Source organism: Sceloporus undulatus, chromosome 9 (genome assembly GCF_019175285.1).
Source record: "Sceloporus undulatus isolate JIND9_A2432 ecotype Alabama chromosome 9, SceUnd_v1.1, whole genome shotgun sequence".
Taxonomy (NCBI): Eukaryota; Metazoa; Chordata; class Lepidosauria; order Squamata; family Phrynosomatidae; genus Sceloporus; species Sceloporus undulatus.
In genome coordinates this window covers 36,187,297-36,201,733 of record NC_056530.1, presented here as the reverse complement: position 1 = coordinate 36,201,733, position 14,437 = coordinate 36,187,297, and the positions used below count along the sequence as shown (strand labels likewise).

The window sequence follows — 14,437 nt, the reverse complement described above, 5'->3', positions numbered from 1 at the left end:
GCTGCTCTGAGACTATCTTCCAGAGGTTTATGTCGCTATGCAGCCTGGCTGTTGCCATTCCATAAAACATCTCTCTGCATACCTAAGATGTCCATCAGGCCTTGAGGATACGTTTTTAGGATTGTGAAAAGGAGCCAGAAATTTATTTAAAGGTGAATTCTTGATGTGTGTAAAGAGTATAGTAGCCCTCAGCAACCAGAGCTGTAGGAACAGAGTGTTCAGGGATCTCTTTTGGGGCTTGTCACTATCCAAAACAAAGCAGAGAGAGCATTACTTTGCTTCTTGGCTACAGCATACTTTTTTCATTAAAGCTGCTAACAACTGCAGAGGTTTGCTTAACTTCCTTCCTCCCAGCCCTGTAGGGACACTCTGTGCCTCCAGAGATTTCTAGAAAAGATAATGTTAGTGCGTTTTTACACTTGAAGAAGCTTAAGGCAATTTAATCACAGTTGGAAGAGACCTCCAGGGCCATCCAGGCCTATCCATTCTGCCATGCAGGAACTCTCAATCAAAGCATCCCTGAGAGATGACCATCCAGCCTCTGTTTAAAGACCTCCAAAGAAGGAGGCTCCACCACCTTCCGAGAGAGTTTCCAGCATGGCGGCTGGGGAAGGTGTTAAAAGTGCCAAGGTTTAAACGGCTTCCGTCAGCTTTTGCAAACAGAAAAGCCAAGGGCGTTAGCAGCTTTTTTCTTTGTGCTGACTAGGTTTTATTTGAAAAAGGAGCTTTACTTTTCTCAAGCCTGGTTGGCCATGCACCTCCTTGGCTGCTTGGGGCTCTTCCCCCTCTTCCCCAGCCTTCTTGTTTGGCTTCAGGGCAGCCCTGGCCAGGTTCCCACGCCTGCTTGGCTCTAGGAGATGCTTCTCTTCCCGTCAGATTTGAATCCTGGAGTTGCTTTTGTCCGTCTCCTGACAGGATCCCTGTGGACATAAGGGGTGGGGTGGTGGGTTTTGTTACTGGCACTCACTGAATTGATGGGGCTCCAGGAAGTGACAATGGGGTTCCAGGAAGTGACATCACCATTCATGTCAACGGTAACGGGAAAGGCTCAATGAGAAATTCCCAGGCTTCCTGCCTGATGCTTTCAAGGTTGCATTGGCCGTTGCTGCTTCAGCTTACCATATCGGGCATCTACCATAGAGGGGAGCTGTGATAGATATCTGTCAATATAGCTCTGAATTTTCCAGTGAGTATCCAGATTTGAGACACTGCCTCATTTTAAACGCTCGTGCCTCTTCTCGCTGTTGTGCCCCTTCCCCAAAAAGGCTGACAGTAACAATATTTTTCCATTCCACTCCCACCAGGCGTGTGTGAGCTTGCAATGAGATGTTTAGCATTCTTCAGCAGTTCTGCAATAAAATCTCCCAAAATGCAAGCTTTTTTAAAACCTTTTTTGTAAACCAGGAATTCAAGCTATACTTTCTTATCAGTAATGTCTTTATCCAGGAGTATAGTTGGCTAAGGCGTGGTGTAGTGGCTTGAGTTTTGAACTACAACTCTGGAAAGCAGGGCTTCAACCCTTACTTGGCCATGGGAGCCCACTGGGTGACCGTGGCCAAGTCACACTCTCTCAACCTCAGGGCAAAGACAAACATATCTTGTCAAGAAAATCCCAGGTGAGGGCCGCCTTACATCAAAAATGACTTGAAGGCACACAACAACAGCATTTATTGTACTGGGCGAGCTCAGGGCAGCATTTTATATGTCATAACCAGTACTTAGAATTGGGTGCAGAAATGAACTGGCAGCCAGTGGAGCTGGTATACAAGAGAGTTGTAGACTCCCTGTAGTCAGCCGCTCTTTAAAATGTTGCTGCAGTTTATGTTGTGTGGCTACACCTTCAAGTCATGGACCTAAGGCAACCCCATGAATTTCATAGGGTTTTCTTAGGCAAGGAATGCTCAGAGATGGTTTTGCCAGTTCCTTCCTCCGACTATAGCCTACAGTACCAGGTATTGGTTGATGGTCTCCCATCCAAGTACTAACCAGGACTCCCAAAATCAGATCTGGTGGCTTCAGGATATTTCGACCTTTTAAGGTATTTACTGCCTTAGGAAAAATTGAACTCCTGCAATTCATCCCTGACAGTTTTTGTCCTTGTAAGTACCGGTGCTGCCCAAGACATTCTGAGTTCTGTAGTCTAAACAATGTTAGTAACTTTTCCAAGCTCTGGTCTTTACAGTGCTGCTCCCTGTGTTGTGTTGTGTTCAGGACAGGAAGGATGGGACACAGAATCATAGAGTTGGAAGAGACCCCCAAGGGCCATCCATCCCAACCCCTTGTCATGCAGGAATACACAGTCAAAGCACTCCCAAAGATAACCATCCAGCTTCTGCTTAAAAAACCCCAATGAAGGAGACTCCACTACTTTCTGAGGGAGTGTCTTCCACTGTCGAACAGCTCTTACTGTCAGGATGTTCCTCCTGATGTTGAGGAGGAATCTCTTTTCATGCAGTTTGCATCCACTGCTCTGTGTCTTATTCTCTGGAGCAGCAGAAAACAAGCTTTCTCCCTCCTCAATATGACACCCCTTCAAATATTTAAACAGGGCTATCGTATCACCTCTTAAATGTCTGACTTCCAACTAGGGCCAGAGTGGGCCTGGATTTCCCTTGAGGTCTCCCTGGTCCCTAGCATGCACCTTGGGACATGTTTCTTGCTTTGTCAACTTTTCCTTCCTTGCACTTTGAGCCCTGCCCACTCTGCGGAGGGAACTGCTTGCATTGACCGTTGGCATATTTTTTGTGTTGTGATACTGGTTTCCTGACGGGAGGGTGGGGAGGGCGATTGTATGGGTTGTTTTTCCCCAGGAAAGACCCGCCCTGCCCCATAAATGTGCCTGTTGGGTGGTGCTGGTTTGACTTCCCTCTGCACTTGGGAACCAGAGCAGAAGCAATGTGGCATCTTGGCAGAACAGTAGCCCTTTTCATCCCCATTGTCCTCCTCCCCAGCTCCGTCCCACTGGCAGGAGAACCAGCGTTGGTGTAGTAGAACAGCCCTCCAGATGGTTAGGACTGCAACTCCCATCACAGCTAATCAATGATTGTTGTGGCAGGGTTCATGGGCATTATGATCTAATGCAGCTGAAAGATGCTGTTTTGAGGAATGTTGTGGGAGAGGATTAGATTTAGGAAAGAACCAGGTTTGGATCCCCTCTTGGTCATGAAGTCCACTGAATGGCCATAGATTAGTCCCCATCTTCAGTTTGTCTACCTCACAGGATTGTTGTGTCATTGGTTGTATGGGGGAGCTATGTGTGCTGCTGTGAATTCATTGAAGGGAAGGCAGGGTATAAATGCTGGAGGTAAGTAATGCAGTCACTATTACTGCTGTTGTTGTGTGCCTTCAAGTCATTTCTAAGACCATAACGCAGGGTTTTCTTGGCACGTTTCTTCAAAGGGGTTTGCCACTGCCACCCTCTGAGGCTGAGAAAGTTTGACTTGCCCCAGGTCACCCAGTGAGTTTCATGGCTCAGCGAGAATTCAAACCTTGGTCTCCAGAGTCATAGTCCCACACTGAAACCACTGCGCCACGCTGATAGACTTGAATAAACCAAGGCAAACCTTGTGCTGAAGCACAAATTAGATGCAAAAGGTGGTTCTCCTCTGTCTTGGAGGTACTGAGCTGTGGTTGTTGTTTCTACTAGTGAATCTCCGTGCAGAGAGAACCAAGCCAAGGTTGGTATTTAGAGAGGCCTTGTAGCACCTTTGAGACTAACTGTAAGAAAGAAATTGGCAGCATGATCTTTCGTAGACTTTTAAGTCTACGACTGAAAACTTTGCTTCCGATGCTGACTTTCTGAACACCGTTCCAGGTGCTTGTCAGAAGAAGTTGCAAAAACAGGCTAACAGTTGTGTAGCACACTGAACTGACATAGTCAACCAAAAGTCGGGCGCAAAAACACTATGTTACTTTTACATGTTGTACAAATGCCTCCTCCTAAGTTTTTTCTGTTTGTCAAAAATATGTGGTTGAATGGGGTGTGTGCGCGTGTGTGAAGAGCATCTGAAAGAGCCCTCAGTGTGATGTAAGTGTTGCATTCTTTTGAAGCTATACTAATCCAAAATATTTCAAGGAAGGAAGAACTCTGCTCAGGATCAGATGCCAAATTTTAAGGCGGTTAGCTGAGGATTAAATGAAGACCGTGAGGTCTTAATATAATCTTGCATGCACCAGTTGCCAGGTGTGTGTTATAAAATCCATGGCTCTCGGGAGAGTCACCTGAGAAAAGTCATTACAAGTTTGAAAGTAACCAGATGGAATGGCTTTATATCTCTTAATTGTGACCTTTTCCCGTGAAAAGTGCTTGCAGTGTGACAGCAGGAAATCTTCCACAATGAAAAGCCTTGTGTTACTTCCTCTTTGAAAGTCCCCCTGCTCTGGACTTAGTAGTGGCTCATTGAGTATCCTTGCCAACTATGAGATTTCCTTTTTCCTTTCCTTTCCTTCCCTTTTCTTTTTCTGCTTGGTCACATCTGGTTTCTGTAGATGTGTAAACTTCTTTAGGAACCATTTTTTTAATTGGAAAGCACAGTATACATGTTTTAAATCAAGACTGGATAACTTTGTGGCTCTCTAGAGAGCCAGTGTGACGTACTGGTTTGAGCATTGGAAACTGAGTCTGGAGAACAGGGTTCAAATTCTGGCTCAGCCATGTAAACACACTGGGTTTAACCCAGTAACTTGTTGTTACTACTGCTACTACTTTTGTTGTTTGCCTTCAAGTTACTTCCAACGTTTGGCAATCCTAAAGCTCCTGTCATGGGGCTTTCTTGGCAAGATTTGTTCAGAGTAGGTTTGACATTACTATCTTCTGTAATACTATATTAATATATTATATAATGCCTAATAATAATAATAACAACAACATTATGTGATATATGTCACATTATATTTTATAGTTATATTGTTAAATATATTGTTGTTATTATTTAGATTTTACTTGTTGCTTTATTCTGCTTTTCCTGTTTGTAGACAAAGAGTTGCACAGCTCACTAAGTAATTCCCCAAAATCTTAGACATAGAGAAATGTCTCATGGAGGCACCAATATGCACTGCAGATAGTCACGCTGTAAGCACATTGTCACAACAAACACATCAGGAAACTGTTGTGTTGTTCTGTGTTGCCTGCTTAGTCCTACATGTTGTTTTAATTCTCCTCCTCTTCCTTCCAGGCTGAGGCGGAAGTAGCATCCCTGAACCGCCGCATCCAACTAGTAGAGGAGGAGCTGGACCGGGCCCAGGAGCGCCTTGCTACAGCCTTGCAGAAGTTGGAGGAAGCTGAAAAAGCTGCTGATGAGAGTGAAAGGTATGTGTGTCCTAAAAACAGGCAATGCCTTCTGTATCTGGAAACCATGCCCTACGAGGAGAGACTTAGGGAGCTGGGGATGTTTAGCCTGGAAAAGAGGTGGTTAAGAGGTGATATGATAGCCCTTTTTAAGTATTTGAAGGGGTGTCACATTGAGGATGGAGCAAGCTTGTTTTCTGCTGCTCCAGAGAATGGGATCCGGAACAATGGGTGCAAGCTCCAGGAAAAGAGATTCCACCTAAACAATAAGAGGACCTTCCTGGCAGTGAGAGCTGTCCAGCAGTGCAACACACTCCCTTGGAGAGAGGTGGAATCTCCTTGGAGGTTTTAATCAGAGGCTGGGGGGGCCATCTGTTGAGGATACTTTGAAGGTGAGTTCCTGCATGGCAGGGGATTGGATTGGATGACTGTTGTGGTCTCTTCCAACTCTATGATTCTATGTTCAATCAGAGATTGGGAACCTTTAGCCCTCTAAATGTTTGGGAGTCCCCATAATCCGTGACCACTGGTTATGCTGCCAGGGCCTTTTTGGACTTGACATGTAAACACTGGGATGGTCAGAGGTTAACCATCCCTGATTTAAGTCTTATTTATACTGAGTGGCAGAGCTGTGCATGAACTGTATGAATTTCAGAGAAGAAAGAGGGGTGTAATAGAGCCAGAGTGTGGTGAAGGGCTCTGCTTCCATTTTATTGTACAACAAGAGCAGGGTTTAGGAACGTGGCTTTTTTTGGGTCTACGCTTCTTAGCATCCTCAGTCAGCATGCCCAGGAGCCATGTTGGCTGGGGATTCTGGAAGATGTAGTCCAAAAAGACAACGCCCTTAGTCTCTGAGCAGGAATGACATCCTCATCTGCTAGAATGGCATTTGCCACTGTTGTATGGGAGAGATAAGGGAGCACATTGCGAAAGACTCAGCAGGTCTAAATCCCACCTGTGAGGTCAGCATGTCATGTGAGGACATGGGAGAGGTCTTCTCAGCTGTGGCACCCCATTTGGGCACCAAAGCAAAGCGTATGCTCAAATCCACGTATAGCGCACCCGCATATGACATGGGCGCACTGTATTTATATCCCACCTTCCTCCCGATACAGGGACTCAATGTGGCTAAGTTGACAGTCACTTGTGCTAATAAGCTGAGAGTAATGTAAAGTTTGAGGGTCAGTGTGGCATAGTGGTTTGAGTATTGGATTATGACTGATGACCAGGCTTCCATTCCCAGCTCGGCCATGAAAGCCGCTGAGTGACATTGGGCTAGTCACATGCTCTCAGCCTCAGATGAAGGTAGTGACAAATTTTCTGTGTACAAATCTTGCCAGGAAAACCCCTTAGGGTTGCTATAAATTAAAAATGACTTGAAGGCACACAACAGCAATGTAAACCTGGTAACTCGCCAAATCCTCCAGCCCACATTTTGGGAACTGCAACTCAAAGAAATGAAGTATCCATGCTCTGAATTTTATTATATGTTGCTGACCACTGGGGTGGATGAAGTAGCTTGACCTAGCTGTCTGCAGTTTTGGACCGTGGCCCTTGGACATGAGCCCATTGGATGGTGATGGTTCTGTCTCATCTCTGTGAAACAGGGGCATGAAGGTTATTGAGAACAGAGCCCTGAAGGATGAAGAGAAGATGGAACTGCAGGAGATCCAGCTCAAGGAGGCTAAACACATTGCTGAAGAGGCTGACCGGAAATATGAGGAGGTTAGGAACTTTAACTGAGGTTCATTTCTCTTATCTGGGGAAGGGTGGTAGTGCATTGGCTTTGCATGCCAGAGGTCCTGATTTTCGTCACTGGCATCTTTGGACTGAGCTGGGAAAGAACCCTTTCTAAAACCCAGGATAGCAGCTGCCAATCGGTAGACTAGGGGTGAGGTGGGGCCATTCTCTGGTTGCCATTTTCAACTAGTTGGGGCTAAAAAGGTCTATGGGTAGGTTGCGGACAAGGAAAGCCAAACCATTGTTCTTGCACATGGTTTTCTTATATTTTGGGCTCATTTTGGCTAAAAATAGTCTCGAAAAAGAATCTAATGGAGGATATTTGGGGGCCACCAGGTGATTTGGAGGGCACATTTTTCCTCCCCTTAACGTGGCTAGTACTCACAGATAAAACAAGTAACTGTGTAATGTGGCATCCCATATTTTTATTATTGCTTAGGAGACAGGCCAACAGACAACCTCATAAAGTGGGTGGCAGAAGGCTAAAGTTTTAAGTCCAAAATATATGAAAGACTGAAGGGTTTAGAATAATTCAATTGGAAAGTCAGCTAGGCCTACAGCTTCCTTTGCTGGCATCTGCAGGATTCTTGATAGTTGTCTGAACGTTCCTGGTGCTGGCTCCAGCTGTGTACATACACATGCACTTTTTTCCACTCACACTCCCCAATTGTTGTCAAGTGGGACTCTCCCTGTGTTGATTTCCTCCTCCTCGTCCAGGTTGCCCGGAAACTGGTCATCATAGAAGGAGATTTGGAGCGTACGGAGGAGAGGGCTGAGCTGGCAGAATCGTGAGTACTTCCTCTCTTCAAGCTCTTTCTCTTTTGCATGAGGCATCTTCTCTGCATGGAAGCTTTTAACACAAGCAGCACTGCTTGCACCCTGTTAGGCGAGGCTTGAAGCGTGGGGCGAGGGCTAGAAGCTGCCTCCTGACTAGGAGAGAACAGTCGCTAGCCCCAGAAGCTCCCTGCTTCTCTTTTTTCTCTCTCCTGTTGCCTATTTTGTGGTTATGGTGCACTTTGCCTGGAGAGTTCCTGGCCCAAACATGACTGATCAAATGATGGGACAGAGTTGTGTGGAATTGAATGGCTTTCATTGATAATACCTGTCAAAGCTTGATAATGTTCCTTTTTTGACCAACAGCTTCCAGAATCCTCTTACCAACATAGCCTGAGGCTGTGCTGGCTGGGGCTTCTGGGAACTGTTAACCAAAAATAAATAAATAAATAAATAAATAAATAACACTTCCCAGCTTTGCCATCTCACCAAAGCCTGGCACAGCCAAACTCATATAAAGATGAAAAATACAAGTTAGAAGGTCAGGTGGGAAGTGCAACAAAATGAAGTGCTTCTGGTTATATGCCTACCAGGCAATCATGCTATTCTCCAGGATGCTCCATTACATTTCCTTTGCCCTCTTGGTCAACAGAGGTTTTCCCTGTCTGGCATCAGATGCCAGCTGATGTCCTGTGTCAGCACACTTCAGAGCTGAGCCACTGCAGCTGAAAAGGCCCTATTCCTTGCTTCCACCAAGTATACATTGGAAACAAGTGGGATACCTATTGAGGCCTCCCCTGCGATCTTTAAGACCAAACAGGCTACTGTTGTAGGAGGCAGTCCAGCCACTAGTGTTGTGGGCCATGTGTGCACTCAAATCTGTCAGCTAGACCACCCTGTTGCCGTCTTCCAGACTGTCTGGGGGCTCTGTCACATCTGTTCCACAGCTGGGCCACCAATGAGATACTCTACAGAAATGTTAAACATTTGCTTCCATCCCCTATTGAGACGGGAGGAATCCTCAACTGAGTTTGAGAATCATCCCAGGTGAAACCATATCTACTATTCACGCCTAGTTACAGAAAGATTCTCTAAGGCTGGGGGCCATTAGCCATTTAGGTCTTTTGGCCATCAGCCCCACCAAGGACAGTTAGTGGAAAAGACATGTGGGGGAGCTCTAAGTTGAAGGTGCTTTATGGGCATGACAGAGGTTAGGCTTGCTTTAGTGACTGTGGTGAGCCTGAATGATAGAACCATTGAAGAATGTTTAATGGAAATATTATTTATGCTAAATACCCAGTTGGTCAGTCCTCTGTCTGTACCCCATATATTTTCTAAAGAACAACCCACATTTAGGGAGGCTAAGATCCTATTTCACCAGTCTAGCACATGAGGGCATATTGGTGGGATAATTGGACTCTGCTTTACTACAGAGTGCTGTTACTGCTAGTAGTATCTAGAAATAAGTTACTTCTTCTGGATGACAGCTCCAAGAATCCTACAGCCATTAATTCCATTTGCTTGCTGAGCCTGGAAGAGACATAAGGGTGGGGTCAAAGGAATTGAAGTTAGGGCTGGAAGAATGGGGAGTAGAAGCAGAAAGTAGTAGTAGAAAGGACTGTTTTTAAACAACAATACCAGAAATCTCCTAAACAGGATCTCCATGCTGGTTGAGGGATTCTGAGAATTGCAGGTAGTCTCTTGTACGGGGGCTCTTCCATGCCCAGCGCTTTGGAGTGGGTTTCTTTTTCTCTCTTTCTGACTCACCTTCACCCCCTGGCTGTACACCGGTCCTTCAGGTCCCTTCCCTCACCCCCTTCCCTGTGGTGCTCACATCTTCCGGTGTTGCGGACCAGCTGTTTGTGCCTCTTCTTCCTTTGATATGGCCACTATTGTCTTTAAACAGATTTCATTAAACCTTTTGACTCTCCACCTGTTTTGGATCACAACTCCCACTATCCTTTGCAGTTGTCCATGCAACCTAGGCCTTGTGGGAATTGAAGTCCAAGGTAGCTTCGGGGTCTAAGGTGTCTCACTGCTGACGCTTTTCCCTTTGGTTTTCCTGGAACTGAGTCTTCTAGAGCAATGGCTCTGACTCTTTGGGCTTCCAGATGCTTTGGATGTCAAGCGCAAGAGGCCATAGCCAGTGATCCTGACAGCTGAAGTCCGAAATATGTGGAGGACCAAAAGTTGAGAGCCACAGCTATAGAAAATCTAGCTCATGTGGTTAAGCCCATCATTACCACCCAGTGGAACTATAGGAGATGAGAAACTGATGGGCTGGTAGTGCCTTGCTTAATAGTATGTCCAGAAGCTACAAGCAGTCCTCCTCGTAGCATTGTTTTTGAATCCTTGCCCAGAAATAACCTCACCCTTAGTGAAGGCTGTGTGTATCCTGATTTTCCGCCCAAGCTCTCCACCTAGGCAATGCAATTACATCATACAAAAAAAGAAAGAAAGCCCAAAGCCAGTAATTTTGTATAAATCTCAACATGAAAAATGTTGAAAGAAAAAAATGAAGTAAAATCAAAAGAAACTTATAGAAGGGTAGTGCAATCCAAGGAAACCGTATGCACTCATTCTTTGGGCTTTGGATGCTTTTTTCCATGATGAAGCATCCCTACAGCCTTAAGGGCTAGAAACTTGGCTCTAATTTAAAAAACAGCCGTGTTTTTTTGCCGGATAACAGTTGGGCTGATACAATTAGACATACACACAGTCCTAAGAACAGGGAAGGGAAGAAGAGGCAGTTCTAGCTCAGCTCCAGGGTGTGGTGGGGGGAAGAAGAATTGTATTTGGCCTTCTCCTTGGACAGCTGGTCCCTTTCCCCCAAAGTTCCCTCACAAAACCACTCACTGCACATCTCAGTCTATTATAGCAGCCTTCCCCAAGCTCTCTCCAGATGCAGCAAGGCCCATCATTCCTAGGGATAATGGGTGCTTTAATCCAGTGCCTTGGGATGGGTAACAGGTTGGGGAAGGCTGTCAGAGGGAGACATACACAACGGTCTGGGCCTCAGCTTGCAGTCTCCACCACCACGCTTCTGGGCCTTGTGTAACAAGTTCCTAAACTCCTTGCCACAGCATGCAACCCAGGGAACCACTCTACTTAACCTCAGGTCTTGAAATGCGCCTTCCACTCCTGCCCCACCAACCGAGCATGCATGTTGTGACAGACTTCCCCCCCCCCCCCTGTCCCCTTTCTCCCCCCCCCCCCCTTTTTTTTGGCTTCGCTTTGTGTGTTTTTGTTGTTGTTGTTGTCGTTCGTCCATTGCTGCGGCTGCTGCTGCTCCTCTTCTTGGTCCCCCCTGCCCAACTGTGTGCCTGTAACAGCCGCTGCCGAGAGCTGGATGAGCAGATCCGATTGATGGACCAAAACTTGAAGTTCCTTGCTCAGGCTGAAGAAAAGGTACTAACGCTAACCCATTCCTTCCTTGAGCACTGATGTTCTTAATGCCCATCTCCTTTCCCCTCTTTTGAAGCTCTTTCAGGCACATCTCCTCTTCCTCGCTCTCTCAAACGCTTGTGCTCGCTCTTCTCGCTCTGACTTCGACCGGCTTATGTTATTTCTCTCAAGCAGGTGCCAGCTGCCCAGGCTGCCTCTTGACAAAGCAGCTTCCTCCAAAATGGCGATGAGGCCTAATGGATGCCATGCAAGGCTAGACCCAGTGCCAGGCAGCTTGAATATCTTGTACCATCACTACACCTTGTAGGCCATGTAGTTGTGTGCGTGTATTTCTAAAATCTGTTGGTAACATTGCTGAATTTTGGTTGTCCTCAGACCTTCATGTAGTGGCATCCCTTAAAATGGGGAACCATTCATAGGCTCATATTACGGCCTCTTCTAAGAGTGCCTTAGCCTATTGTGGCAGCGGAGATATCAAAAGCCAGGCCTTGGAGGCCACCAGTTCAAAACACTTCTCACACCAATATTGACACAGGGAGCTTGGTTTCAGAAGGTACTTCAGCATTGAGGAGAGCCATCTCCCATGCCCCTAGAATATGTGGAGAGAGAGTTTGGTCTTAGGCATAGTCAAGTTACAAGTTAACAGCAGCTAATGGCATTTTAAATTAAATGGAGAACACTCCAGAAGTCATGTTCAAGACAGTAAAACTTTCTAGGGGATTATAAAAAAAGTAGCTCTTAAAACACAAACAGATGTATTGACCAGACATATTAAGATATTAACCAACCAACCCCCCCCCCAAAAAAAATCCTTCAGGATTATTTTTAATACCAAGGACAGTTGGGACTCTTGTCCTGGTCCTCACACATGTTATATAAGGATTTGTTATATTTCCTTTGTGTCTAGCTGTATTCTATTGGATGATTCTTCCTTGGAGATCTTTAACCAAGTGTTGGATGGACATCTTTCAGGAGTGCTTTAATTCTGTATTCCTGAATGGTAGAGGGTTAAACTAGATGGCCCTTGTCGCCCATTCCAACTCTAAGATTTTGTCTGCGATTTATAACTTCGGGTATATCATCCTGGCATCACCTTTAGGAGTGAAGGAGCAATATAGAAAAAATTTAATTCATAAAACACTACATGCTTAGAGCTGCACCACTAAAAACACACATGCTTAACTAAAGAGTACTGTAGGTCCCGCTGATTTCAGTAGGATTGGTTTCCGCATAAGCATGACTAGGATAACACTGTTAAGATTTCCTGTTGTCTAATACACTTTTGTCCCATCTTTAGGGGATGAGTGTATGGAACTTAAAAACAAAGGCATGCTAAAATCAAAATTTGGAAAGGTTACTTTGGGGACTGCAGTCCTCCGCATCCCTCAGCCAATATGTTCAGTGGCCCTGCTGGCTGGGGATTCTGTGTGTCCAAAAAGTGACTTGTCCAAGCTTTAGAAATTATGCTGGTGTAAGTCACAAGAGAACCACCCTGAGAGGGTGTCTGATTTGGTCTCTTCCATACACAAAATGCAACCAGGGAACATGCAGACCTGAACCTAATTTCAAAAGCTCTTCATAACTCTTGACAAGAGCTCCTTGTCCCTCCTCAGCAGCCCTTTAATGCTGCTGCCACTTACAACTGGGAGATATAGCTATGGAAAAAAGAGAGTACTGAAAAACAGGCCCCCCACAACCACTCTTGGCTACTGTGTTTGCCATTCTATATGTTTCCAAAGACAGATTAAGGGCCCACACAGAATTCCTGTGCCACCCAACTACAGGGCCTACCAGGTGTTGACATTTGGCAAGTGCCTGTAACCTGGATCTTCTTTGGCAGATATCAAGCAATGGCTGGTCTCCTGAAGTTCACTGCGGTCTCTCTCTGATTCATGGATTCACTCTTATCTCTCTCTTTTTTCCCTTTCTCCTGTCCTTCCCTCCCACCCTTTGCCATCCATTCTTTCTTCACTACTTTTTTTCCCAATCCCTGCAAACATTTGCAGCAAATGCTCAGAGCTGGAAGAAGAATTGAAGAATGTCACCAACAATCTCAAGTCACTTGAGGCTCAGGCTGAGAAGGTAGAGTGCTTCTGTCCACTCCCAACTCCTCTTACCTGTTATGATGGAATGGGAATCCTGCAACCCTCCATAAGTTAATGGTCTGCATCTCCCAGGATTCCTCACCATGGGTTATCCAGCCAGAGCTGGTGGGACATCAGAGTCAAGCAACTGCAGGAGGGCTACAGAATTCCCACCCATGTGTTCAAACATGTTTTCGTATGTTTCAGTGCTGGGATAGGAGATTCCTGAAGTCAATGGACTCAAGTGATGATCAGCCCTGACTATTAGCCATGCTGGAATCCAACGGTGCTTGGAGGCACTAGATTTTCCCACCTAGTTCTAGTGTCAAAGGCCTGTGCAGGTCTATGACCATAATAAAGATGAACTGAACTGAACTAGTATCAATGAGGAAAGTACTGGGAAATGGAGCACCAGTATGGTATAGTGGTGTGCGGCTGCTGTGCTTCTGAAGACATTTTGCTGCCTGAGGCAAAGTACCAAATGGTGACCCCGCTGTGCATCCACAGATAGAAGCCCACCAGATTGGCAGTTGAATCTTGCTCCAATACTGGTGGCAGGACAGTGATTCCTCACTATCACACTTGAAAATGGAGAATTAACATGCTTTAGTGGTTAGAGCATCCTGGGTGGTCAGGGTTCAAATCCCCACTCAGCCATTGAAGCCCATTGGGTAACTTTGGACAAGCTGCACCCTCTCAGCCTGAAAGGAAGGCTGTGGCAAACCCCCTCTGAAGAAATCTCCCCCCCCCTAAAAAAAAACCCTCCATGAGAGTTTGCTACAAGTCAGACATGACAACACCAGCTGGAAAATGACAAGTAGCAGAAAGCTCCCTTAGTGTTCTGGTAAGACCAGATGTTAAAATAATCCCTGCACTTCTGGTTGCAAACTCTGCAGAGAGACTTCTTTCTGTCTTACAGAGGTGTAGGAAAGAGGGAGGTGTAGGCTGGCATGAAGAGAACTACTGCTAGGCTTCCTGCGTTCTTCCAGCAGCCAGCCCAGCCTCTTGTACAAGTGGCTTGTGTATCTTATGGGTGGAGCTGGGAAATTTACTTGGCTCCTGTACTCATACTATGCTTCATCTCTGTGGCAACGAGGTCAGTGTAACTTCACTCCCAGCCCTGCTTCTTGAAAGATCATGAACCTCG

The 14,437-nt window shown here is 45.9% G+C and overlaps 1 protein-coding gene across 7 annotated transcripts in view; it reads left to right on the top strand.

Annotated features, from left to right (window-relative positions):
• The window catches only part of TPM3 (tropomyosin 3), a 51,922-nt gene that overhangs the window by 16,170 nt on the left and 21,315 nt on the right, over positions 1-14,437 (top strand). For 4 of the 7 annotated variants that reach the window (XM_042441201.1, XM_042441204.1, XM_042441199.1 and 1 more), the window contains exons 2-5: positions 5,175-5,308; positions 6,895-7,012; positions 7,745-7,815; positions 11,134-11,209. In XM_042441201.1, coding sequence (XP_042297135.1) covers positions 5,175-5,308; positions 6,895-7,012; positions 7,745-7,815; positions 11,134-11,209 — 399 coding nt within the window. Of the gene's footprint in view, positions 1-5,174; positions 5,309-6,894; positions 7,013-7,744; positions 7,816-11,133; positions 11,210-13,212; positions 13,289-14,437 lie in introns of all 7 variants that reach the window. The other 3 variants (XM_042441202.1, XM_042441205.1, XM_042441200.1) reach the window with 1 other exon arrangement.